This window comes from Antechinus flavipes, chromosome 4 (genome assembly GCF_016432865.1).
Source record: "Antechinus flavipes isolate AdamAnt ecotype Samford, QLD, Australia chromosome 4, AdamAnt_v2, whole genome shotgun sequence".
In the NCBI taxonomy this organism is placed as follows: Eukaryota; Metazoa; Chordata; class Mammalia; order Dasyuromorphia; family Dasyuridae; genus Antechinus; species Antechinus flavipes.
The window spans coordinates 464,536,876-464,560,448 of record NC_067401.1 but is presented as its reverse complement, the minus strand read 5'-3'; the positions used below and the strand labels follow the sequence as shown (position 1 = coordinate 464,560,448).

The 23,573-nt window shown below is 50.8% G+C and overlaps 1 protein-coding gene across 1 annotated transcript in view; it reads right to left on the bottom strand.

Annotated features, from left to right (window-relative positions):
- KANK4 (KN motif and ankyrin repeat domains 4) overlaps positions 1–21,955 on the bottom strand; it is a 42,898-nt gene extending 20,943 nt beyond the window's left edge. Inside the window, 6 exon segments of the mRNA XM_051999545.1 lie at positions 755–988; positions 6,344–6,455; positions 10,542–10,937; positions 10,940–12,292; positions 19,379–19,463; positions 21,560–21,955. Coding sequence (XP_051855505.1) covers positions 755–988; positions 6,344–6,455; positions 10,542–10,937; positions 10,940–12,292; positions 19,379–19,394 — 2,111 coding nt within the window. The 5' untranslated portion in view covers positions 19,395–19,463; positions 21,560–21,955.
- Positions 21,956–23,573: the final 1,618 nt, after the last annotated feature.

The window sequence follows — 23,573 nt, the reverse complement described above, 5'->3', positions numbered from 1 at the left end:
GCGTGTTCTTATTGTTGCCATGTACAATGATCTCCTCATTTCACTCAGCATCAGTTTCTGTAAGTCTCTCCAGGCCTCTCTGAAATCCTCCTGCTGATCATTTCTTATGGAACAATAATATTCCATAATATTCACAGACCATAATTTATTCAGCCATTCCCACTGATGGGCATCCGCTCAGTTTCCAGTTCCTTGCCACTACAAAAAGGGCTGCCACAAACATTTTTGCACATGAGTCCTTTTCCCTTTCTTATGATCTCTTTGGGATACTGGAATACAGTTCTTGAATTGGGGTCTCTGAATTTATTTGTAAAAATATTTGGCTAAGTGTATTTCAATATAATAGATTTGCTTTGTAATCATTTTATGCATCTAAAAACATGATTCTGATTCGGGGCCCCCAGGCTTCCCTACACTGCCCAAGGAGTCCTCAACACAAAAAAGTTAAGAATTCCCTTGGGAAATCTGATGAACCAACTCCTTCTCAGGATATTGTTTTTTAATGTATAAAATAAAGTATATGAATGGGATTCAAAAGGGAAATAGTTATTAAAATATAAAAATAGCTAATATTTATACAGCACCTACTATGTGCCAGGCGCTGTGCTAAGCACTTTAGAAACATGAGCTCACTGGATCTTCCCAACCCCCTTAGAGGTGGATGCTAGCACTATCCTCACTTCTATATCCTCACATTATCCTAATTGTCCCGTTTGGAAGCTCAGGTTTAGCAAGTACATGCAGCAGAAAGTACCTCTCAGACTTGTGATGAGTCCCAGCTGCAGCGACTTCACCCCCGCCGGTGCTGCTCTCCCGGCCCATGCTCCGGGGGTCCTCCCCCGCGCCCGGACCCGTCTGCTGGCTCTGCTCTGCAGCTCTGCCCGGCTTGCGTTCTGGGCCAGCCCCCTTCTTGTCCGCTTCGCTGTCAGAACAGCCCTCTGAGGCGCTGTCTTCGCCACTGGTCTCCTCGCTGGAGGTCGTCTCATAGCTGAAGAAGGAGACCCAATGTCATTCCCTGGGACCTTCCTTCCGAGGCTAAACAGAACATCAGAATCTCCGGGAGGGCGTTCACGCAGTATTGTTTAGCAGACCGGAGCTTGACATCAGTCTCAGCTGCTCAGTCCACAAATATTTATTAAACACCACATGTCAGCCACTGGGTTAGGTGCTGGACAAAAATGGCAAAAATGTGGTCCTTGTGCCCTCAGGGAGATCCCATTCTATCCCATTCTAATGCCAAAATGGTGGAAAAACAAACATGGATAGTGTAGATGGGGGGTAATCTCAGAGGGGAGATATAGGGAGGAGGCAGGTGGGAAGGTACGGCTCAAGAAGGGGGACTGCAGCTGAGTCACCTAGGAAGCCAGGGAACCCAGGAGGCAAGACAAGGAGGGAGAGCTTTCTAGCTCGGGCCAGGCTCTGGGAGAAGCTTCTCGATTTAGAGGCCACAGGAGACAATGAGTAATCAGGCAAGCTCTCCCCAGGTGGAACATAAGAAGCAATCCATCACCCGGGAATCCAATAAATCAGGATGCGTGGGACAGGCAATCCAGCTCTGGCAAAAGCCACCCATTTGGAAAACCAGATATTCATTCCAGAAATGTCAAAATCACCAATTAATTTTTCTGCCCTGAAGTTCTCTGAATTTTATGGCAAAATTTTCCCTGGAATCTCTGGACTCTTTAGCTGATTTGTTCATGATGCAGTATAAATATCACTTAGGATGAGGCTTTGTGCTCAGGCTCTGGAAGGTGGACCCAGGAGAAAGTGATCTCTTCTCAATAGAGTTTGTGAGATTGGAAAAGGGAAGTTTTCAGCCTCTAGAACAGGGGTTTCTTAACTAAGGGGTCAAAGATCTTCCCCGACAAGAGGTCTGTGGAGAGATTTCTGAAAGTCCATAAATTCAGATAGGAAAAATACATCTTTCTTCTCACTAACTTTTGCAGGACATTTAGCATTTTCTTCCATTATAAATTTATTTTAAAACTCATGATTCTGAGAAGGTGTGCATGGGCTTCTCCTAACAGCCATGATAAAACAAAAACTAAAAAATCCCTGGTGGGTAGGGAGGAGAATTTTAGGGTTGTTTTTCAGGACAACAGCCCCAAACACTGACATACTGAGGAACTGTAGCATGTGCAGAGGCAGATGACTAAGAGAGGGGCGGACTGGAGACCAAGGCCATGTAACATTCAATGAAAGAACTGGAAGTCTTCCAACTGTTAAAAATTGTCCCATGGAAGTGAGTTCGGGCTTCAATCAACCAATAAGGGTTGAACATTCTTTAATAGTGAGAACCGTCCCAGAAGGAAGCAGGCTGTCTCAGGTGGCTTTTGACGGTCTTTAAGAGTATTGATCACTGCTTTCAAAGGACATTAGAAATGGAATTATTGGTCAAGTAAAGGTCACGAACACATTTGGGAAAGGACATTGCTGAGCTGGAGGATATACAGAAGAAGATGACTAAGATACGATTACGGGGTTTCGAAATCATACTGAAGGAACGTGATGTTAGGCTAAAGTTTAAAAGGAAGGGGATGTGCCTGGTTATCTGATACCTGAATTCAGACTTCCAGGCTCTGACGAAGAAAAAGAATGGCAGCTTGAGGCAGCAAAAGGAGTCCAGAGGAACTTGGCTCACAATATTAGACCTGCTATCTGTGTGACCATGAGCAAATAGACTTAAACTCTCTGAGACTCAGTTTCTCAATTCTGATTCCTTTATATAAAATAATTCCTTTACATAAAATTCAGGGATTTAATTAGAATATGTCTAACGTCCCTTCTAGCTCCAATTCTATTATCCTATGCTTGCCCTCATAGGGTAGGACTAGAAGCAAGAGACAGAATTTATAAAGAGGCAGATTTGGGCTCAATGGCTTATGAGGAAGGAATGGCAACAGGAGAGGCTACTAAGGATTTGAAGCTTTTTTGAAGGGTTACCGTTTAAGAGACCACCTGTTCTGTGTTTCTGCAACAAAAAAAGGTTATTAAAATGAAGATACTCCATAATGTGACACATTCAACAGAAAGTGATCACAAGGGCACTCTCGGGAAGCAGAGCGAGTCCCTACGCAGCAGAATCATGAAGGGAACTTTGGCGTTATTTACTGAACACCTGGAGAATTCCCAAATGGAAAATCCTGAACAGATATGGCATGGGGAATGGCGTCAGAATTTAAGGAAAAGAGAAAGGGCACTGAGCTGGAGCCAGAAGGGACTTTAAAAATCAACTAGTTCAACGCTTCATTTTTCCTAGTAGAGGGAGGAAACTGAGGACCAATGAAATCAAGTGCCTTGTCCAAGGTTATATACCATAAGGGGCAGCTAGTTGGTGTAGTGGATAGAGCACCAGCCCTGAAGTCAGAAGGACCTGAGTTCAAATCTGGTCTCAGACACTTAACACTTCCTGGCTGTGTGACCCTGGGCAAATCACTTAATCTCAAAAGCCTCAGCAAAAAATAAATAAATGAATAAAAGATTACATAGCCTAGAATTAAGGAAGGGACCTCAGAGATTATCAAGTTTGAACTCTATATTTTACAATTGAGGAAACAGGTCAGAGGAATTAAGTGTCTTAGCCAGATATTTCAGTCAAGATTTGGACCGAGTTCCTCTTACTCCAGAGCCAATGCTCTTTTCGCTGAACCAAAATTATTAAAAAAATAATCCTATGGTCCATCTTCCCTCCCCCCACTTGGTAAAGAGCAAAAACTTTCCATTTCCTGCTCTGTACAGATGCTTCTCAGAACTCTGCCCTCCAAAGAAAAATGAAAAAGAGGAAGCAGATTAAACTGAGGAAAGCCTAAGGGAGATGGCCTAAAGAAGAGTCATTGGCAACCAAAAGGTAAAAGGGAGGGAGAGAATAAGTGGGCTCTGGCTTACTTGGTTGGAAGCCTTTGGCAAGAGGAGGATGACAGAATGTCCAGAGGAAAGACTGCTGAGAAGAAAGACAGGAGCCTGATGAGAGAAGACCCAAACAGGCCTCTCCTGGGCCTTAACGGGGCAAGAAGCAGGAGCCAGCTGTCTCTCAATTACCGGCCTGGCCGAGAGACCACTGACTATTAGGAAAAGGGCCTAAAAATTTAATCTTTCAGCAAGGCCCAGGCTCATGAAATCTGCTGTACAGAAAGCTGCCTAGCAGAGTGGAGACGGTCACTTCAGTTCAGTTCAGTTCAGAGTCACTCAACTCTCTAATTGCAGTGAAGGGACCAATCTGCTGCGATACGGGGAATTTCCTCATCCGAGAGCTCCCTACGGGGACAAAATCACAATTCCAATCCCCAGTCCCCTCTCAAGATGGGAGGCGGGGATCTCAAAAGTCCTGGGGCAGTTTAAAGCTTTAATCTATATGGACGGCAAGTCTGACAAATTAGAAGATGATACAAAGCAGGGAGGGCTAACTAACCCATCGGATGACAGAGTCAGTATCCAGAAATCTTTCTGGGCTAGAACACCGGGCTCAATCAAACACGATGACAAGGAGAGAAAAGAGAGCACCAGAGTGGAGGATGGATTAGAGGCAGGAGGATCAATATTAAGAACCTATTGTACGATGAGGTGATTCAGAGCAGTTCCAATACATTGTGACGGAGAGAGCCATCCGCATCCAAAGAGAGGATTGTGGGAACTGAATGTGGACCACAACATAGGATTTTCACTTTTGTTGGGTTTTTTCCTCATTTTTTTTTCATTTTTGATCTTCTTTTTCTTGTGCAGCATGATAAATGGGGAAATATATTTAGAAGAATTGCACATGTTTAATCTATATTAAATTACTTGCCATCTAAGGAAGACGGAGGTGGGAACAGAGAGAAATCTTGGACACAAGGTTTTGCAGGGGTGAATGGTGAAAACTTTCTGCACGTATCTTGAAAAACAAAAAGCTATTATTATTTTTATTTAAAAGAGGCTATTTGATTCTGGTGGAATAGTAGTGTGCTATCAGAGCAATCACAAGAGGGATGGTTTCAGAAAACTTAGGAAGATTTATATGAACTGATACAGAGTAAAGTCAGCAGAACCAGGAAAACAACATACATAATAACAGTAATAGTGAAATAAAGGTGATCACTACAATGATCCAAGACAATTCCAAAGGACATATAATGAAAAATGCTATCCAGCTCCAGAAAGAAGTGATGAACTCTGAGGGCAAATTCAAGCATCTTTTTTTTCAATTTAATTTTTTTTCTACTTTTTGTTTTTTTTTTCCAACATGGCTAATAGGGAAACCTGTTTTGCAGGATTTTCATGTGTATAATTGATATTATACTGCTTTGATTTCTCAATGGGTGGAAGAGAATTTAAAACTCAAAAATTTTTACATGAATGTTAAAAATAAATTATCTATGTGTATATATATATACACACATCTATGAACCCTATTTTATAGATAAACTATATCTATACACACATATAAAAAAGAAGCTATTATATTGTCCAAGGGAGAGAGAATGATAATCATCTTAATGATAATCGAGGCTGTTTGACCAGAAAGAGCTGACCCGCTTTCATTTACGACCCAGCACTTTGATCTCTCTCTGTATTACTTGCATGAAGCAGGCTCTCATTAAGTGAGAATCTGACTGATAAACACGCTTCCCGAAAGGCAGAGTTCGCCTTCATAGTCCTGCAATGTCTCGAGGTCTTGGGCACATGGGCTCAATAAGCTTTCATCGAAACAAACGGAACATAACCTTCCGGGCACATCTGTGTAAGGACTGTGCCTCGGAGTCTGACCGCGGGCTTCCGGGGGTCGTATCCCCCATGATGCTCAGCGGGCCCAGAGAGCTAGTCTCCTCCGGGAAGCATCCTGGAGAGCAAGTCCAGAAGCTGAGGCTTTTGGGTAGGGTTAGGTTTGAAAGGGACCCGGAAGGAAAGGCAGCGGATTATACCACTGCAGATTAATGCGTTTGGGGCGGCATTGCCGTGTTGGATTCAGGCTGCAGGAAGCCTTTGTTCCCCCTGGGGTGTGGCCGGAGAAGTCATCCAGCCTCTGGTCTCCGGGTTATCATCGTCCTTGTGATGTGGTCCCCAGAGCTGGGCCTCCTACTCCAGATGTGTCCGCCTCTCTGGCCCAGGACAGATGCCTCTAAATACAGCCTAAAATGGCTTTCGGGAAGGTGTCACAGTCATCTTGAGCTTGCAATCCACTAACACCCCAAGATCCTTTTTCTCCAGGCTGCTAGGATGCCTCGGAGGGGGATTTATTGTGTTTTATGTGATTAAACCGTGAGAAAATGAAATAAAAAAGAAGGTTCCCCCCCCCACCCCCCACTGAAAGAGATGGAGCTGACATTAGACACTGGAAGGCAGTCTGACCTTGATGAACGATGCTTACCCACCGTTAACCCCAACAAACTGAAGGTTCTTTTTGGTCCCATTACCTCCTGCACGGAAGCCATAGTCTCGCTTTTTCATTATGGACTTAAGGCTTGTCGACGGGGAGATCTCTAGGCAGACACAACAGTGGAGGTTAGGAGCAGGCATGGAGAAGGGAAAATCAAGATGCAGACGTGGGGAGAGCTGGGCCTTCGGGGAAGGCGGGGGGCCCATCAGCACAGGCACCCTGGGGCCCGATGGAGAGCATCCCGATGCAGGTCGGCACCTTCCTGGCAATTTGGTCCCACAAAGTTGCCTGGGCTGCTAAGAGGCTACCTGCCTCGGGCTTCCAAGTGACAGAGACTTGAACCCAGGGCTTCCAGATTCTGAGGTCGGCTGCCTATTAGGCAATACTGCCTCTCCTCCCGAAGTTAGCCACCCCACTCAAAGACACTAAATGGGCACAGTCTTAAAACTTTAAGAGTCTTTCTCTTTCTCCCTCCTTTCTTTCTTTTTTCTCCCTCTTTCCCCTTCCCTCCTTTCTCTCTTTTCCTTTTCTTTTGCCCCTTCCTTCTTTCTCTCTTTCCCCTTCCCTCCTTTCTCTCTTTTCCTTTTCTTTTGTCCCTTCCATCTTTCTCTCTTTCCCCTTCCCTCCTTTCTCTTTTCCTTTTCTTTTGCCCCTTCTTTCTTTCTTTCTTTCCCCTTCCCTCCTTTCTCTTTTCCTTTTCTTTTGCCCCTTCCATCTTTCTCTCTTTCCCCTTCCCTCCTTTCTCTCTTTTCCTTTTCTTTTGCTCCTTCCTTCTTTCTCTCTTTCCCCTTCCCTCCTTTCTCTCTTTTCCTTTTCTTTTGCCCCTTCCTTCTTTCTCTCTTTCCCCTTCCCTCCTTTCTCTCTTTTTCTTTTCTTTTGCCCCTTCCTTCTTTCTTTCTTTCCCCTTCCCTCCTTTCTCTTTTCCTTTTCTTTTGCCTCTTCCTTCTTTCTTTCTTTCCCCTTCCCTCCTTTCTCTTTTCCTTTTCTTTTGCCCCTTCCATCTTTCTCTCTTTCCCCTTCCCTCCTTTCTCTCTTTTCCTTTTCTCTTGCCCCTTTCTCTCTCTTTAACAAATAATAACTGTTATATTTCACCTTGACGTGGTGCCTTTAGTTTAAGGCCCCCTCTCACTCATTCACATCAATGACCTTTCAGGCTACATCAGGAGGTAAGCAGAGTCTTTTTGGTTGGCTGCTTGGCTGGTTTTAAACATAGTACTCGGGGGCTCTGTAGCCTGAGGATGCTCGAACCCCACCTGTGCTCCCCACCACTTTGGATGAGCCTTGGGCCTCAGTACCCTCAGCCACAGAAGGAGGGGGCTGGACTGGCTCTGCCCTCACGGTCCTCTCCAAACCTTCCCTGAGGACTTTAGGCTCTCTCGGACAGTGGGAAAGAGAAGCCAGATCTCTTAGGACCTTCTCAAACTCGCAATCTAGGAACCCATTTTAGTAAGATGAGGTAAGTGAAGCTCAGAAGTCACAGGTCCTAGACACAAAGGCAGCTACAGCTGTGCTCAGAAGCACATGATTGCAGAGTCCAGATCAGAGGAGAGCTGGGAGAACCCCCAGAGGCCAGTCTATGCCTCTCGTTCTATGGATGACTTGGCTAAGGTCACGCCGGCCTTACGTAGCAGAGCCCAGACTCGCGGGGGGTCCCCGACGTCAGATCAGCCAGAACGAGGTCTCATTCCTGCCAGTGCAAGGTTCTGCCCACTACACCACTCGGCCCTCGAGGGGCACGAGGAGCAGGAGCACGAGGACTCGTGCTCACCGGCAGTAAGGGGAGATGGGAAACAAGTCCTTTCTCTGCTCGGACAAAATGTGCTGGGCCGTCCCGGCAAGAGAGCAAGAGGCCCGGCTACGGCGGGCATCGGATCTCGGAGCCCTCCCAGCCTCACCCCTAAGTCAAACACAGTCTGGTTCTACTTATCCAAAAATGCAAAGGGCGTGCAATCGGCTAGAAGAAAGCGCGTTTTCATGCCCAAAGGCAGTCTCCCAAATGTGGGCCAGACCTTCTGTCTACTGTCTTTCACCTCTTTCTCCTTCTTCACTTCCTTCCTTCCCTCCCTCTGTTCTTTCTCCCTCCTCACTCCATTTCTGTCACTCCCTTCTTTCTCCCCTTCCTTCTTTCTCTTTTCCCCTTCCTATTTTCTCTTTTCCTTTCCCTTCTTATTCCCCTTCCCTCCTTTCTCTTCTAGCCTTTCCTTCTTTCTCTCTTTTCCCCTTCCCTCCTTTCTCTTTTCCCTCCTTCCTTCTTTCACCTTTGCTCCTTTCTCTTTTCCCTTTTTTCTTGCTCCTTCTTTCTTTCTCTTTCTCCTTCCCTCCTTTCTCTTTCCTCTCTTCTTTTTCTTTCCCCCCCTTACCTCCTTTTTCTCTTTTCCTTTTCTCTTGTTCCTTCCTTCTTTCTCTTTCTTTCCCCTTTTTACTTTCTCTCTTTTTCCTTTCCTCCTTTCTCTTTCCCTCCTTTCTTTCTCTTTTCCCTTTCCTTCCTTTCTCTTCTTCCCTTTCTCTTTCCTCCCTCCCTCCTTTCTCTCTCTTTCCTCTTCCCTCCTTTGTCTTTCCTCCCTTCCTTCTTTCTCACTCTCCTCCCCTTTTCTCCCTTTCTCTCCCTTCTTTCCTCCCTCACAAATAAAATTTATTTAGTTATACAAATTATCAAAACAACAGCACCTAAAACTAGCTACAGGAGAATCTACAGTGTGAGGCCCATGACCTCAAAGCACCAGGAATGCTGGGGCTGGTCAGGAGAGCTGAATTCGAATCCCGCCGCCGGACAGATTATTGGACTTTAGGATTTAGCGGCCCCGCTTCCAGCTCTGTCTACATCCCGCTGACCCAGTGATGCTCACTGAAAGGGCGAGCCCCGCAGACACCATAATAGAGCCCGGGACGCCGCTGTCAGAGAAAAGCTCGAGATGAAGAGCACTGAAATGGCTCGAGCTCTCTCACACAGCGGCAAGCCACCGCCAGGATTCAAAGCCGGATCTTCTGATGAGAAATCCAGCTCCTCTCCCGCAGTCTGGACCGTGTCCCCTGACCCTGGGGACTGCAGCTGACACCCCCCAGGGAGATCAGGGAGAGGACATGGACAGCAGCCGAAACTAGCCGGGCTGCCCGCCGTACACTCTGCCCGCCCTACGCTCTGCATCTTGGGCTGGGGTCTGCTATTTTTGTCTATTCCCAAGAACAAATCCCCTGCCCCTGCTTTAGTGTTAAGATGGAAAATGGCTCCCTCCTCCCTCACCAAAATTCACCTTCCCACTCCCCCCCATGTCTGTATTTACCCGGGGGCGGGGATCCGCTGCTGGCGCCCTCCTTTCCCCCGTGCCCATATTTACCCAGGGGTGGGGGTCTGCTGCTGGCGCCCTCATTCCCTCTATGCCCGTATTTACCCGGGGCGGGGATCCGCTGCTGGCGCCCTCCTTCCCCCCATGCCCATATTTACCCAGGGGTGGGGGTCTGCTGCTGGCGCCCTCCTTATGTCCATTCCTCCCATGCCCGTATTTACCCGGGGGCGGGGGTCCGCTGCTGGCGCCCTCATTCCCCCTATGCCTGTATTTACCCGGGGGCGGGGGTCTGTGGCTGGCACCCTCCTTCCCCCCATGCACATATTTACCCGGGGGCAGGGGTCCGCTGCTGGCACCCTCATTCCCCCCATGCCCATATTTACCCGGGGGCAGGGGCCCACTGCTGGCGCCCTCATTCCCCCTATGCCCATATTTACCCAGGGACGGGGGTCCGCTGCTGGCGCCCTCATTCCCCCTATGCCCGTATTTACCCGGGGGCGGGGGTCCGTTGCTGGCGCCCTCCTTATGCCCATTCCCCCCGTGCCCATATTTACCCGGGGGCAGGGGTCCGCTGCTGGCGCCCTCATTCCCCCTATGCCTGTATTTACCCGGGGGCAGGGGCCCACTGCTGGCGCCCTCATTCCCCCCATGCCCATATTTACCCGGGGGCGGGGGTCCGTTGCTGGCGCCCTCCTTACGCCCATTCCCCCTGTGCCCATATTTACCCGGGGGCGGGGGTCCGCTGCTGGCGCCCTCCTTACGCCCATTCCCCCCATGCCCATATTTACCCGGGGGCGGGGGTCCGCTGCTGGCGCCCTCATTCCCCCTGTGCCCATATTTACCCGGGGGTGGGGGTCTGTGGCTGGCGCCCTCCTTACGCCCATTCCCCCCGTGCCCATATTTACCCGGGGGCGGGGGTCCGCTGCTGGCGCCCTCCTGCTCCGGCGGCGACTGCGCCGAATAGGCCGACAGCAGCAGGTTGAGGGAGCTGACGAGCTGGCTCTGGATGGAGCTGAGCTTGGAGGCGGGCTGCTTGATGGCGTTGGCCAGCTCGGGGTAGCCGTGCTCCAGGCAGGTCCACTGCTCGTGCAGGAGCTCTTGGATCTTCTTCACGTACTGGCCAATGGTGATGTCGGGGGGGGAGCTTCGCGGCTCGGTGCCCGGGGAGGAGCCCTCGGTGCCCAGGCTGGAGGGGGAGCCCCCCGCGCCTCCCCCGGCGCCCTCCTGGGGGCCGCCCTCCTGCTCCATATCCTGCTCTTCGATCCTGAGCTCGGTGGAGAGATAGCTGTGGTTGGGCCTGGGGGGGAGGCGCCGGGCTCCTGGGGCAGGAGCTCTCGGGGTGAGCCTTCCAGGGGGGGCCCGGCTTCCGTCGGGACGGGCAGCTGGGCCAGCACGCCCTTGTCACACGCCTCGCCGACCGGGTCGGTGTTGACGGCGGCATCGCTGCGGCTGCCGGGGGCCCTCCCGGGGCTCAGCCGGCCTTCCAGCCGGGCCACGGCGCCCACCAGCTCCCGAATGCTGAGCTCCTTGCTCCTCAGCTCCTCCCCCTGCTGCCGAAGGGCCGCCCTGGCCCGCTCCAGCTCCGCTGTCCGCTCAGACAGTTCCCCTTCCAGGGCGGCGATCTGCTGCTTGAGGGCGGACGCCCCGTCGGCTCCGGCGGCCTCCGAGGGCCGAGGCTCCAGGCCCAGGCTCTCCTCGGTCACCCTGACCCCGATGCTCCTGACGTCCATCTCCACGGGAGGCGGAGGCGGGATTTCACTGATGTTCAGTTCTATTTCAGGGGGGAATCCGTTTTCTGGGATGGGTGACGGGAGAGGCGGGGGGCTTGGGGTCGGGGTGCCCGGCGTGGCCGCCAGCTCCGCCTCCGGCGCCTTTAGCTCCTCCTCCGTGCTCTCCAGAACTACGGGCAGGTCCTGGGGAAAGGGGCCCTGGCTCGGGGGGCAGATGTGGTCCTCCGGCTCTTCCTCCCGGTCCCGGTGCTCGGGTCTATCCCGGACAAGGTCGGGAACTCCCGGCCTCAGACCCGCCAGCTCCTTCGCTTGGGGCTGAGTGGAGGCTAGCGGGCCGCGGCCGTGGGGGTCTGAAAACCCCTCCGCGGGGCCAAAGGCCCCCTCTGAGAAACCGCCTTCCTCCGGGGTCTGCGGGAGAGGCAGGGGCTCAGGGAGGGCGCAGCCGGGGCTCTGCTCGTCGGAGGCCTTGGCCTGCAGCAGGGTCACGGGCATGCTGGAGGCCCTCAGCAGCTGGGGCCGCCCCCGCTCGCCGTCCGGCTCGGCCTCCGCGGCCTCCGCCTGGCGGATGGTCTCGGCCAGCAGCACCCTCCTCCTGTAGCTGACCTCCCCCCCGCCGGCCGCGGGCTGGTCCCCGGGGAGCTCCTCGGGCCCCTTGGCGGGCAGGCCCAGGGCCTGGGGGGCGGGGGCCGCGGGGGGCCTGGCCCCGCTGTCGGGGAGGCTGAAGTTGCGGGGCAGGGTGCTGAACTTGGGCTGCTTGGCCTTCCTGCGGACGTGGATCCTCTTCATGGTGTTCCCCTTCTCGATGTCGTCCACGTACTTCAGGAAGTCCAGGTCCAGGTGGAAGCCGTAGGGCGTCTCCACCGAGTATGGGTGGGCTTTGGCGGGCTCTTTTTCCCCATCCCCTTGGGGCGGCGCCGGCTCTCCGGCTGGAAAACAAGAGGACACAGATCGGTCACAAACACACACGCAGACACAGACACTCCCCAAGCGAGAGCCCAACAGCAGCAAGTCTGTTCCTGGGTCTCCTTCAGAACCGGCCGTGTGAGAATCCGCCGGTGCTTTTTGGCTTCGTGGAGATTCTATCTCGTTACATCAGCTAATACCCGGCAGAATCTGCGGGCACCGGACAGGGAACAGCCACACACGGCACCGGAAAGGCTCCGGAGGAATCGACCCAGAGACAAAGCTCCCGGCCACACACGACACCCGAAAGGCTCCGGAGGAATCGGCCCGAGACAAAGCCCCCGAGAAACAAGAAACCGCCTCGTTTTGTGGCCGGGCCCGACTCCTGGAGCTGCCACGCTGAGTGAGCCGCCATTTGCCAGATCGGTGCTAACTGGCAATTATGGAAATGGAAGGTTTTGGAGGTCGCGCCACAAATCTATCTGAGCATCCAAAAAATTAAAGCCCCACATTAGTCAAATAAAGACCGGTAAGTCTTGCTGAGCTCGGAGATTAAGTGCTCCACGGCGTCTGGGCTTTCTTCAGCGGCTAAGCTTCCAAAAACCCGAGGCCAGAAAAACAAGCCAGATCCAGGAATATCCCCCGCTTATTCCTCGTTTTTCCCCCTCTGGATCCCTTCTACCTGGAGATCAGAGAATACACTAATACCCCTGTGACTGGAAAAAAACGGAAACCATTCTGCCGACTGGGGGGAAGGCAAGAGGACAAATTTCCCCACAGGGAGGGCTAAATCCACCTGGAAACGTCGCTCGCTTTTTATCCACTGAAGACAGAAAGGTTCTCCAGAACCACGGGCAGGTCCTGGGGAAAGGGGCCCTGACTCGGGGGACAGATGTGGTCCCCCGGCTCTTCCTCCCGGTCCTGGTGCTTGGGTCTATCCTGGACAAGGTCGGGAACTCCCGTCCCCAGACCCGCCAACTCCTTCGCTTGGGGCTGAGTGGAGGCTAGCGGGCCGCGGCCGTGGAGGTCTGAAAATCCCTCCACTAGCCATTGAGGGGCTCCTTTTTGCATCCCTAGTGTCTAGCATAAAACAGGTGCTAAATAAATAAATGCTTATTTACTGACTAATTGCCGGTAGCACTTATTTTACGACACGGCCCCATCCCACTCATCCAATCTTAGTTCATGGAATCTTAGGATTAGAAGGAGGCTTGGAGATCATCTCTCCCAAATCCTCCTTTAACAGATAAAGAACCAGAAGCCTGCCCAAACCCAGCACTAAGTGGCAAAGGCAGGATTTGAATCCAGGCCTTGCAACAGCAAAAGCAGCTCTTCCCATCGCACCTCAGCGTACCCTCTGCTCTGCACAAGACCAGGCTTATTCCAGTTCTCCAGGCCGTGCTTCCCAAGTGTAATTCCCTCTTCTCAACCACTCCTTCCACTTTGGCCAAATTTAAATTTATCTGCCTGATTCCAACCCTTCCTCCCAATCCCAGCTCACATCACACCTGCCCCTTAGAGCCTCCTCCGACCCACCTTCCTTTGGCCTTCTGTCCAATTGGAGTCAATCATATTCATCCATCCAGGAAACATTTATCCAGCACCTACTCTGTACCAGGCACGAGGAATACAAAACCCAAAGCGTCCCTGCCCACCGGGCTTTCTCCTGAGGGGTCGGGGTGGGGATCACAAGAAGCACACAATGTAATAAGTATTTATTATGGAGAAGTAAGTATTAATATTATCCCCATTTTACAGATAAGGAAGCTGAGGCAGAATCCATCCCACATGGACTCCAAGATTCCCTTCCAGCTTCTATGAATGAATCATCTTGGCCGCCCTCATACAGAATATAAGACTCTGAAGGTGTTAAATGTTCATTATGTTCTCAAAGATTTTGTTACTTGGCTGCTAATGAACCGGGGAGAAGGAAATAGTCCTTGGCCAAAACACCTTGTAACAAGGAGCTCCTCTATCCAGCTTTTCCTCGAGATGAATTAGGGGAATGCCAGGAAAACGCCCAGATCTATCTCTGAGAAATCCCAGAGTGGCTTCCAGGATGGGCCGGGGAGGCCGGGCCGCCCGAGCAAGGGCAGGAGGGGAAGGCCCTCCATGGAGGGCCGCGGTGTCTCCCCGCCGGCCTGAAGCTTCTTGGCTACCTCAGGATCTGCCCCCTCCCGGTCTTAACGTCCTAACTTATTAAATGAGGAAGGAGCAATTAGTAGGATTATCACTAAAGACCCTTTAACGCTAGTTTGGATTCTATTATTATGTGTGTCGTATGTGAAATATGCACAAATATGCATGTAGATATTTCTATTTACCCCTAATCACATATATATGTTTTATCTAGCAATTATACACATGTTTATTATGACTACACATATACTTACATGTGACCATATAGTCTTATATTGACCATATATTATGTCATATATGCATAGATCTAGTACAATCATAAATTGTAATTAAATATACAGAATCAAAATATATTCTCCTAAAGCTGTGATTTATGTAATACACATAATCGTATGTATATGTTGTTACTAAATCATGCCCAGCTCTTTGTGATCCCAACTGGGATTTTCTTAGTAAAGATCCCGGAATACTTTGCCATTTTCTTCTCCGGCTCATTTTACAAATGAGAAAACCGAGGCAAGCAGGGCAAAGTGACTTCCCCAGGTCACACAGCGACTAAGCAGCTGAATCCGGATTTGAATTCGGGCCTTTCTGACTCCGGGCCTGATGCTCTGTTCACTTTACCACGTAGCTGCCCTCGTGTGTGTAAATAGTCAAAATATAAAGTCAAAAAATCGTGCATATGTGGCTATATGGTGACTTTGTAGCTACATATGCACAGGTGCAGGGGGATTAAATAGAATGTTTAACCACGGAAGATGATGTGAATAGAGAGGGCCTCTGGCACTGACTGTTGGGGACCCTGCTCAAGCCACCTCCCGGCACCCAGACACTTCCGACAGCATGAGGTGGGCCAAGAAAGGGCCGACTTTCACGGCAAAGGGAGGATCCTCATGGAAGGTTCATGCTGATGGAGTAGCCACTGACGTAGAAGAGAAGCTTAGGAAGAAGAGTCTCTGGGAGTTTCTGTGATTGAAAAAATAAAGACTCCCCCGATGGCCAAGTCTCTCTGGCCACGGGGCTGGTGGGACTTCATGCTGGCCCTGAGAGGACCCTCCCATGCTAGCGGGTCTCCTGTCACAAAGACCAGGGGCGAGTGGGAGCCTGGAGCCCTCTGAGAGCCATTCGTTGTGTCTTGTTTAAAGGAGCGCTCAATTAGACATGGACATTAATTAATAATGACAGCGGTTGTCCTCTAAGGGCTGAGACACAGCGTGATAGAGTGGAGATGCCGCAGCTCAATTCCTGCTCTCACAAACGCAGGCTATTTGACCCTGGAGGCGTCAAGTATGTCTAAGATTAGAAAGCATCAGGTCGCACTGCAAGCCCCTGCATTGCAGAGCATTTACCCATCCGCACTGCCGGGGAAGGACGTTCCCGACCGTGCCCAAAACGTCCCCTCTCCCCCGGCCACGATCGGAGCCCGACGGGGGCCGGCAGACTTCCGTTCCCCGGCCAGGACGGCTCGTCTGCAGCCCCACGTGGCCGCCTCGGAAACACGGATTGTTGGAAAAAAGTGGGACGGCTCAGGTGGCAAGAACTCAGCTAACTCACCATCACCTGTCCGGGAAAAGCGGTCTCCGGCACGTGTCCATCACCGGATGGAGCAGCAGGGAAGAAACAGGGCTGGGCTGGGAGTTGTGGGAGGCCCTGGGTTAGAATCCCACCTTTGCCATCTAGTGTCTGTGGGATTTTAGACGAGGGATATCGCTGCTCTGGGTTTCAGTCTCTTCATAAAAAGAGGGAATTGAACATAATGACCTTGAATGACCCTTCTGTCTTATGGCCTTCCCCAGTGGGAGTCAAAATAAACTAAACAGCACTTTCCCCTGGACCTGGAGCTGCCCGCATCTTCCATTTATAAAGTGGCCCAAGGTCCATATCTAGTAAGTAACAGAGGGAAGATTCAAACTCAGATCTTTTAACTCCAAATCTCACATTTTCTAACAAGCCACACCCCCCCTCTTGCCAGCTCCCTACTTCCATCAGTGCCATACCCAGCTCTTGCCAGCTCCTACTTCCATCAGTGCCATCCCCCCCTCTTGCCAGCTCCTACTTCCATCAGTGCCATACCCAGCTCTTGCCAGCTCCTACTTCCATCAGTGCCATCCCCCCTCTTGCCAGCTCCCTACTTCCATCAGTGCCATACCCAGCTCTTGCCAGCTCCCTACTTCCATCAGTGCCATACCCAGCTCTTGCCAGCTCCTACTTCCATCAGTGCCATCCCCCCTCTTGCCAGCTCCCTACTTCCATCAGTGCCATACCCAGCTCTTGCCAGCTCCTACTTCCATCAGTGCCATACCCCCCCTTGCCAGCTCCCTACTTCCATCAGTGCCATACCCAGCTCTTGCCAGCTCCTACTTCCATCAGTGCCACACCCCCCTTGCCAGCTCCCTACTTCCATCAGTGTCATACCCCCCCTTGCCAGCTCCTACTTCCATCAGTGCCATACCCCCCCTTGCCAGCTCCCTACTTCCATCAGTGCCATCCCCCCTCTTGCCAGCTCCCTACTTCCATCAGTGCCATACCCAGCTCTTGCCAGCTCCCTACTTCCATCAGTGCCATCCCCCCTTGCCAGCTCCCTACTTCCATTAGTGCCATACCCCCCCTTGCCAGCTCCTACTTCCATAGCGTGCCCTCCTGTGCTCCTTGAGAGCTCACTCTACTCGAAGTCTTGGGCTCAAAAAAGAGAGTTCAGAGGAAGGAGGCAGAAGTTACCGAGAGGGTTATTCCCTGACCCGGCCAGCAGAGACTCAACTAATGGGGAAATTGTGCTTTGGCTCTTTTTGTGGCCTCAGTTTAATGACACAGCCCTGACTTACCCCCAGGACCATGGAGAGAAGGTCAGAAACATGACTATATCTCTACACATTTTTTAAAAGTAGAGCCAATTCAAAAGCTAATTACCCATGAGAAAAACGAGGAAAGCAAGAGGCCTTCACTGGAATGAGAAATCAGAAATATGGGCTTAATACACACTCTGCTCTGCCCCAGGGCATTTTTATCTTGGTGTTTTTTTCCCCTAAAAGCAGACATCCAGCTGTGGTATCAGCTCCTACTTTCCTGGATCCTCACTGGAGGCCCAGAGAATAGCGGCTCCGGCTCCCCGAGCTCGTCAGCCATGACACCTTATACATACCCAGTCCTGGTTAAGCAGCAGGTGCATTGCAGCGGCCTTCTCACAGGTCTACAGGCCTCCCTCCGCCAAGGCACTGCCCACGCAGCCGCCCGGCCCCATGCCAGCAGTGTTACACGAGCACCCGAGGGAAAGTCCTCTCCCGTCCCATGGAGCCCTGAACAGCCCAGTCCCTTTCCTCCTTCCCAGTCCTTACACACCAGCTCCTGCACCCCCCACACTGCGGCCCTACTGGCCGCCCTGCCGTGGACAAGGAACAGTGGCCCCTCACGCGGCCTCCTGGCAGAGGGACTGTCTGTGGGGAGAAAAAGCCTGGGTTCGAAGCTCCTCTGCCACTTACTGGACCTCGAGCCTTTCTTTTCCTCGTGTGCAAAGGGCTCCCTCTGAGGGTTCCCAGCTCTCGAAGTCTAAGCCAGAAAGAACCCCGCTGGGAGAGCGACCTGAAGCGGGACCATGGGAACTTGCATTTTCCAAAGGCAGTTCATTGTTCTCTCTCAGATTATCCACCACGGAGCAGCCCTGGGAGATGGCTTTTTCCCAGGTTCTGAGGAGGAAACGGCCATAAGGTCCAGAGGCTTGGTGAGAAGGAGAAGGGAAAGGGTTTAGTTGGACTTTTTCCAAAAACAGACATTGGAGAAGAAGGAAAAAAAGTCAAATCAAAGGTGAATTAAGTCTCTTGCTGGAAGAGGCCAAGAGAGAGACTAGAACTTTTAATCCCTTGTCCTCTTCGGTCCAAAAAGGAAGATGAGAAATTCAAGAAAGAAAGGAGACACGGGGCTTGTCCCCAGAGGACCCAGGGAGCCCCGGAAAACCAGAGCCTGCCGGCTCGAGAAGACGGGGGCAGCTGGAGGGCTGGAAAAGGTGTGAGCGGCCGTCTCCCAGGGCTGCTCTGCGGCTGAGTTGGACACACCTGAGATGGAACAATTAACTGTCTTTGGAAAATGCAAGAACAGGCCTGGAGGTCAGGGCTGGTGAAAGACCTTATGGGATAGTGAAAAATTAGAACTCCTCTTATTTCCTAATTAGGAGGGGTCACAGAGCAGAAGGGGCGCTGAGCCAGGATATCCCGGTTTTAACCTCAGACGCCTACTAAACAAGTGGGCAAAGGAGACTGAAAATGAAGAGCTTTGTGGTTGAGCCATTTTTTTAGTCTCATCCATCACTTGGAGATGCCATTTTGGCAGATACTGGACTGGCTCCTTTTATAGACAAGGAAACTGAGGCAAGCCGGGATAAAGTAACTTGCCCAGAATCACACAGCTAGTCAGCTCCTGAGGTCAGATTTGAAGTCAGGAAGATGAGTCTCCCGATTCCAAGCCCAGCGCTCTAACCACTGTACCACCTCGCTGCCTCAAAGTTATTTCCAAGGTCCTTTCTAGCTTTAATAGTTACAACTACAAGACACAGGTCTGTAGCTCCAGAGCCGGAAAGGGACCTGGATGCTCCTCCAAATCCCTTAAGTTACTAAGGAGGAAACCGAGACACCCGCAGGAGCCCAGATCCAAGCTGAAAGGGCTTTCTGAGCCTTTTTAGTGCGCTCATTTTTGCAGATGAAGCAACTGAGGCCGGGGAAGAATATGTGACTGCCAGTGAGAGATGTACCCAAGTCTTTAAATGTATCGCCCCCTCCACCATCCTGAAACACTCTGGAAACACTAAAAGGCTCTCGGTCGTGCTTGAAATGCCCCTCCTGAATACAACCGGCAGCCAATGATGGAGACGGCCGCGGAGGACGCCGGTCACCCTGGGATATTCCACACGGTCGTGGGGAGCTGGACACCTTCCAGCAGCAGCGTGTGCCCTCCCCGAGGTCCCGAGACCGCAGAATGCCTACCCTCGGGCTGCTCCATCTTCAGGGCTTCAAAGGGGGCTTCTCAGTCACTTCATCAGCCGAGTCAATGGGCCGCGGTCACCAGGCTCTGGAAACAACGAGAGACAATCCAGTGTACGGTTAATTGGCTCCTCCTTGGCACGGGGAGACACAGAAACAGAGACGTGAGAGGCGGCCGTGACTAATGACCCCAACAGGGACCTCCAAGTCCTCCCTTGAGAGACTCCCTTCAATTCATCCCACGCCTAAGTGCCTTCTGGCAACAATGCAGCGTGCTGAGCAATGAGGGATAGAAAATAAATGAGTTCTACCCACCAAGCATTCAGTAAGTGCCTACTATGTGCCTGGCACTGGGATAAAAATAAAATAATCCCTGTTGTGGAGGAGCTTAGGATCTACTGAGGAGATGCAGCTAAATGTATATAGAATACTTGCCAAAAAAAAGTCAAAGTAATTTCAAAAGGAGAGAGGGTTAACCCCTGGGGAAGAAGGGAGATCTGGATCCCTCGGGCGGGAGAAGGTGCCCGGCTTGTTTCTCCAGGGAAGCCAAGGGTTCCAGGAGGTGAATTTGAGGAGGGAGGGCATGCCGGAGGGAACACCTGTGCAAAGACACGGAGGTGGGAGCTTCACTGTCGCACAATTCTTTCATTCATCTCTTATTAATACACTTTTTCTCTATTATTAGAGAGAAATCCTAGAGAGATCTAAAATGCGCCATGTTCAGAACAATGGACCGTCTTTCGCTTCTAAATATCTTTGTTCCAGTTGAGGGGGCCCTCGTCCTTCAACTCCCCCAGAGTAACCGCTTCAGCATCATCCTGATTCCTCGGCCTGACCCAGCCCCAGCCCACAGCCAATCAGGAGCAAGTCTCGCCATCCCTCAGCACAAATGAACGAGCGATAAAGAGGCGACTGGTGGCTCAGTAGATAGAGCGATACGCCGGAGGACAGCAACGTCTGACCTTAGAAACTTGCCAGCCGTGTGATTCTGAACGCGTCACTAAAACTGTTTCCTTAAACTATAAACGAGGGATAATGACAGCACCGCCTCCCGTGTTTGCCGTGAAGGCCCAATGTGCCGATATTTGCAAATGGCACTTAGCATATGGCTGACCCATGGTGAGCATTTAATAAAGGTTCCTTCCCTTCCCCATTGGGTCAGGTGATAGAACAGTGCCGGGAAGCCAGACAGGAGCACCCATCCTAATCCTCAAGGACAAGATACAAAGGGAGCTAGAGAAAGACATCACAGACAGGTGTGAGGACCGAGTTGCACCCTGGCTGCCCTAGAATCAGCTGGAGTCAGGAGTAGCAAAAGTCCTTGGTCTTTATGGGTAGAAGTGGATTGGATGGACGCGGGATCTCCACGAGCTCTCCTCTTCATCTCCCGCCCAAAAGTGACTCTGGCTAGCCTTACTCCACCCCCTAGTCCCTCCTGCAATTCTCTGTATACACCAATCATCGAGCCAGCACAGAATAGTGGGAAGGGCCATTTTCCAAGAATATGCTAACAGAGTACTGTCCAATCGGTGATTAGCCTCAGGTGCTCTGTTGTCCGACCTCAGTGCAGCAACTCAGAGTTTCCGCCCTCTACACGTGTGTACGGTGACATGGCTTGGAAGTAGCCTTCAAGGGACCTATACGCCTAATTCTGGGAGCGATAAGGTGAGAGCCCACCCACGGGAGCAGGATCAGGGGGCCAGAATCAGCGAGGATGATCCCTCCCATCCCATCTCAGCCCATCTTCCCCAGCTTATATTGAATGCCTGTGTATCCGATTCTGAATATACTTGTATACGTTCAAGGTCTTCTCTCTGATAGAACGAAGCTCCTTGAGGGTAAGGATAGCTTCTCCATTTTTGCCTTTGTATCCCTAGCACTCAGCCTATATTAAGCATTTAATGCTTGATTTTAGCAATATATTACTGGCCCCGGAGGCAGGAGACGTGGTTCAAGGCCTACTTTTAATACTACCCGTGTGACTTCAGGTAAGCCATAACCTCTCTGGGTTTCGCTTCCTTATTTATAAAAGGAAGGAGGTTGGATTAGAGAAGCTCAGTTTGCCTGGAGGTTGAGATCTAAAATCCTGTCCTGGCCAACTCTCAGCCCCCGGCCAGTGGTCCCCGTTCCAGGCTGGACGTTCCCATCGCCTTCAATGATCTCAATGTTCCATGAGTCTCATACCGTTCTCTAAGGGCTCCGTGTGTCACCTTCTCTCGTTCCCAACTGTAAGCTGGAGGCCAGGGGCAGCTTCTCAGACTGTCGTGTGGGGGATAAAACGGAGAAACGAAAGTAACTGAGCTGATGCTAATGAGGAGGAGGAGGACGGCAAAGATGTTTCTACAACCAATCTATTAGTCAGGGACTGGGGCAGGTTCTGTGATTTCCCTGGTAGAGTGCGCTAACCATTGAGGAATACTCTTTACCAGCACATCTTCTCTGAAGTGCACACACAGACTTTGAGACTGGCTTAGAAAGTGGAGAAATTAAGTAGCCCTCCCAGTGCGACCCAGCGGCTCTCAGAGGAAAGAGGCGAACTCATCATCCCATCAAAAGAGCATCTCTCCATTGTGAAACTATGGCCCAAACTATCAAACTGGGCAACCCTTTGATCCAGCAGCTTTTCTACTGGGCCTGTGTCCCATAGAGATCATAAAAAAGGGAAAGGGACCCACGGGGGTCTGCAGTGGCCCTTTGTGTAGTGACCAGGAACTGGAAACTGAGTGTTTGCCCATCAGTTGGGGAATGGCTGAGTCAGTGATGGGATGTGAATGTTATGGAATATTACTGTTCTATAAGAAACCATCAGCAGGATGATTTCAGAGAGACCTGGGAAAACTGACAGGAACTGATGTGGAGTGAAATGAGCAGAATTAGATTATTGTACACGGCAACAGCAAGATTGTGCTATGATCAATTCTGATGACCATGGCTCTCTTCAACACTGAGATGATTCAAACCAGTTCCAATGGTCTTGTGATGGAGAGAGGCGTCTACATCCAGCGAGAGGACTGTGGGAATTGAGGGTGGATCACATCATAGCATTTTCACTTTTTTTGTTGTTTGTTGCATTTTGTTTCTTTCTCATTTTTTCCCTTTTTGATCTGACTTTTCTTGTGCAGCATGATAATTGTGGAAATAGGTATAGAGGAATTACACACATTTAACATAGATTGGATCACTTGCCTTCTAAGGGAGAGAGTGAAGAGAAGGGAAGGAGAAAAAAATTGGAACACAAGGTTTTGCAGAGGTGAAAGTTGAAAACTATGTGTATATTTTGAAAATAAAAAGCTAAAAAAACCTACCTACCTCTTCTCTCTTTCTCTTCCTCCTTCTTCCCTCCCTTCTTTCCTTCTCCCCTCCCTCTCTTTCTCTCTTCCCTTTCTCTCTTTCTCTTCCCTTCCTCCTTTCCCTCCTTCCCCCCTTCCTCCCTTTCTTCTCTCTCTCCCTCTCTCATTTCCTCCCTTCCTCTCTTTCTCTCTCCCTCCCTGTCCCCCTCCCTTTCCTCTCTCTGACTGTCTCTCTCTGTATGTCTCTGTTTCTCTCTCCCCTTACTCTCTCTATCTACAACACCTTGAGTATCCTGCATCCTTTTGGACCTTATTTCCTTCGTCTGTAAAATGGGATCCCTTCCAGGTACGACATTATGTGACTCGCTGATTTATGATAACCAAACCAGAACTACCCAAAGTCAGCATTCCCATTAACTGGAAACCTCTCGCTGTGTCAGGAATGATGACTGCTCCCTTTGTGAAGAAAAGCTCTCCCCAGGTAGGGAAATAATAAGTCACATGGACATCTTCCTAAATGCTGGAAGGAGCATCTGCAAAATATGCAGCGATATTTCAATCAATTCCATGATGGAGAGAATTGTCAGCTCCGCGGAGAAGCAGCCAGCTCTGCTCAGGGTGACTTTTAGCCGCTGACTCTAAGCGGCAAAGCCCAGCCCTGGAGGCCAGAAGATCTCCGTTATGATTCACGCCGTCCTTGAGGCTGAATTCATGTGTCTTCAAGCCTTGACCATAAATTTCTCCCAAAGCTCCAATCAATTCCCTGTCCTCTTCCCGATCATAAACAACTCGGTGCAGGCTCCTCTCACATAGGGCATCTCATAAATTGACTGTTTATTATTGCAACCGCACACACACTAGTACATTGACTATCAATGGCTCCCCAGCAGTAGGAGCAGGAATTCTAT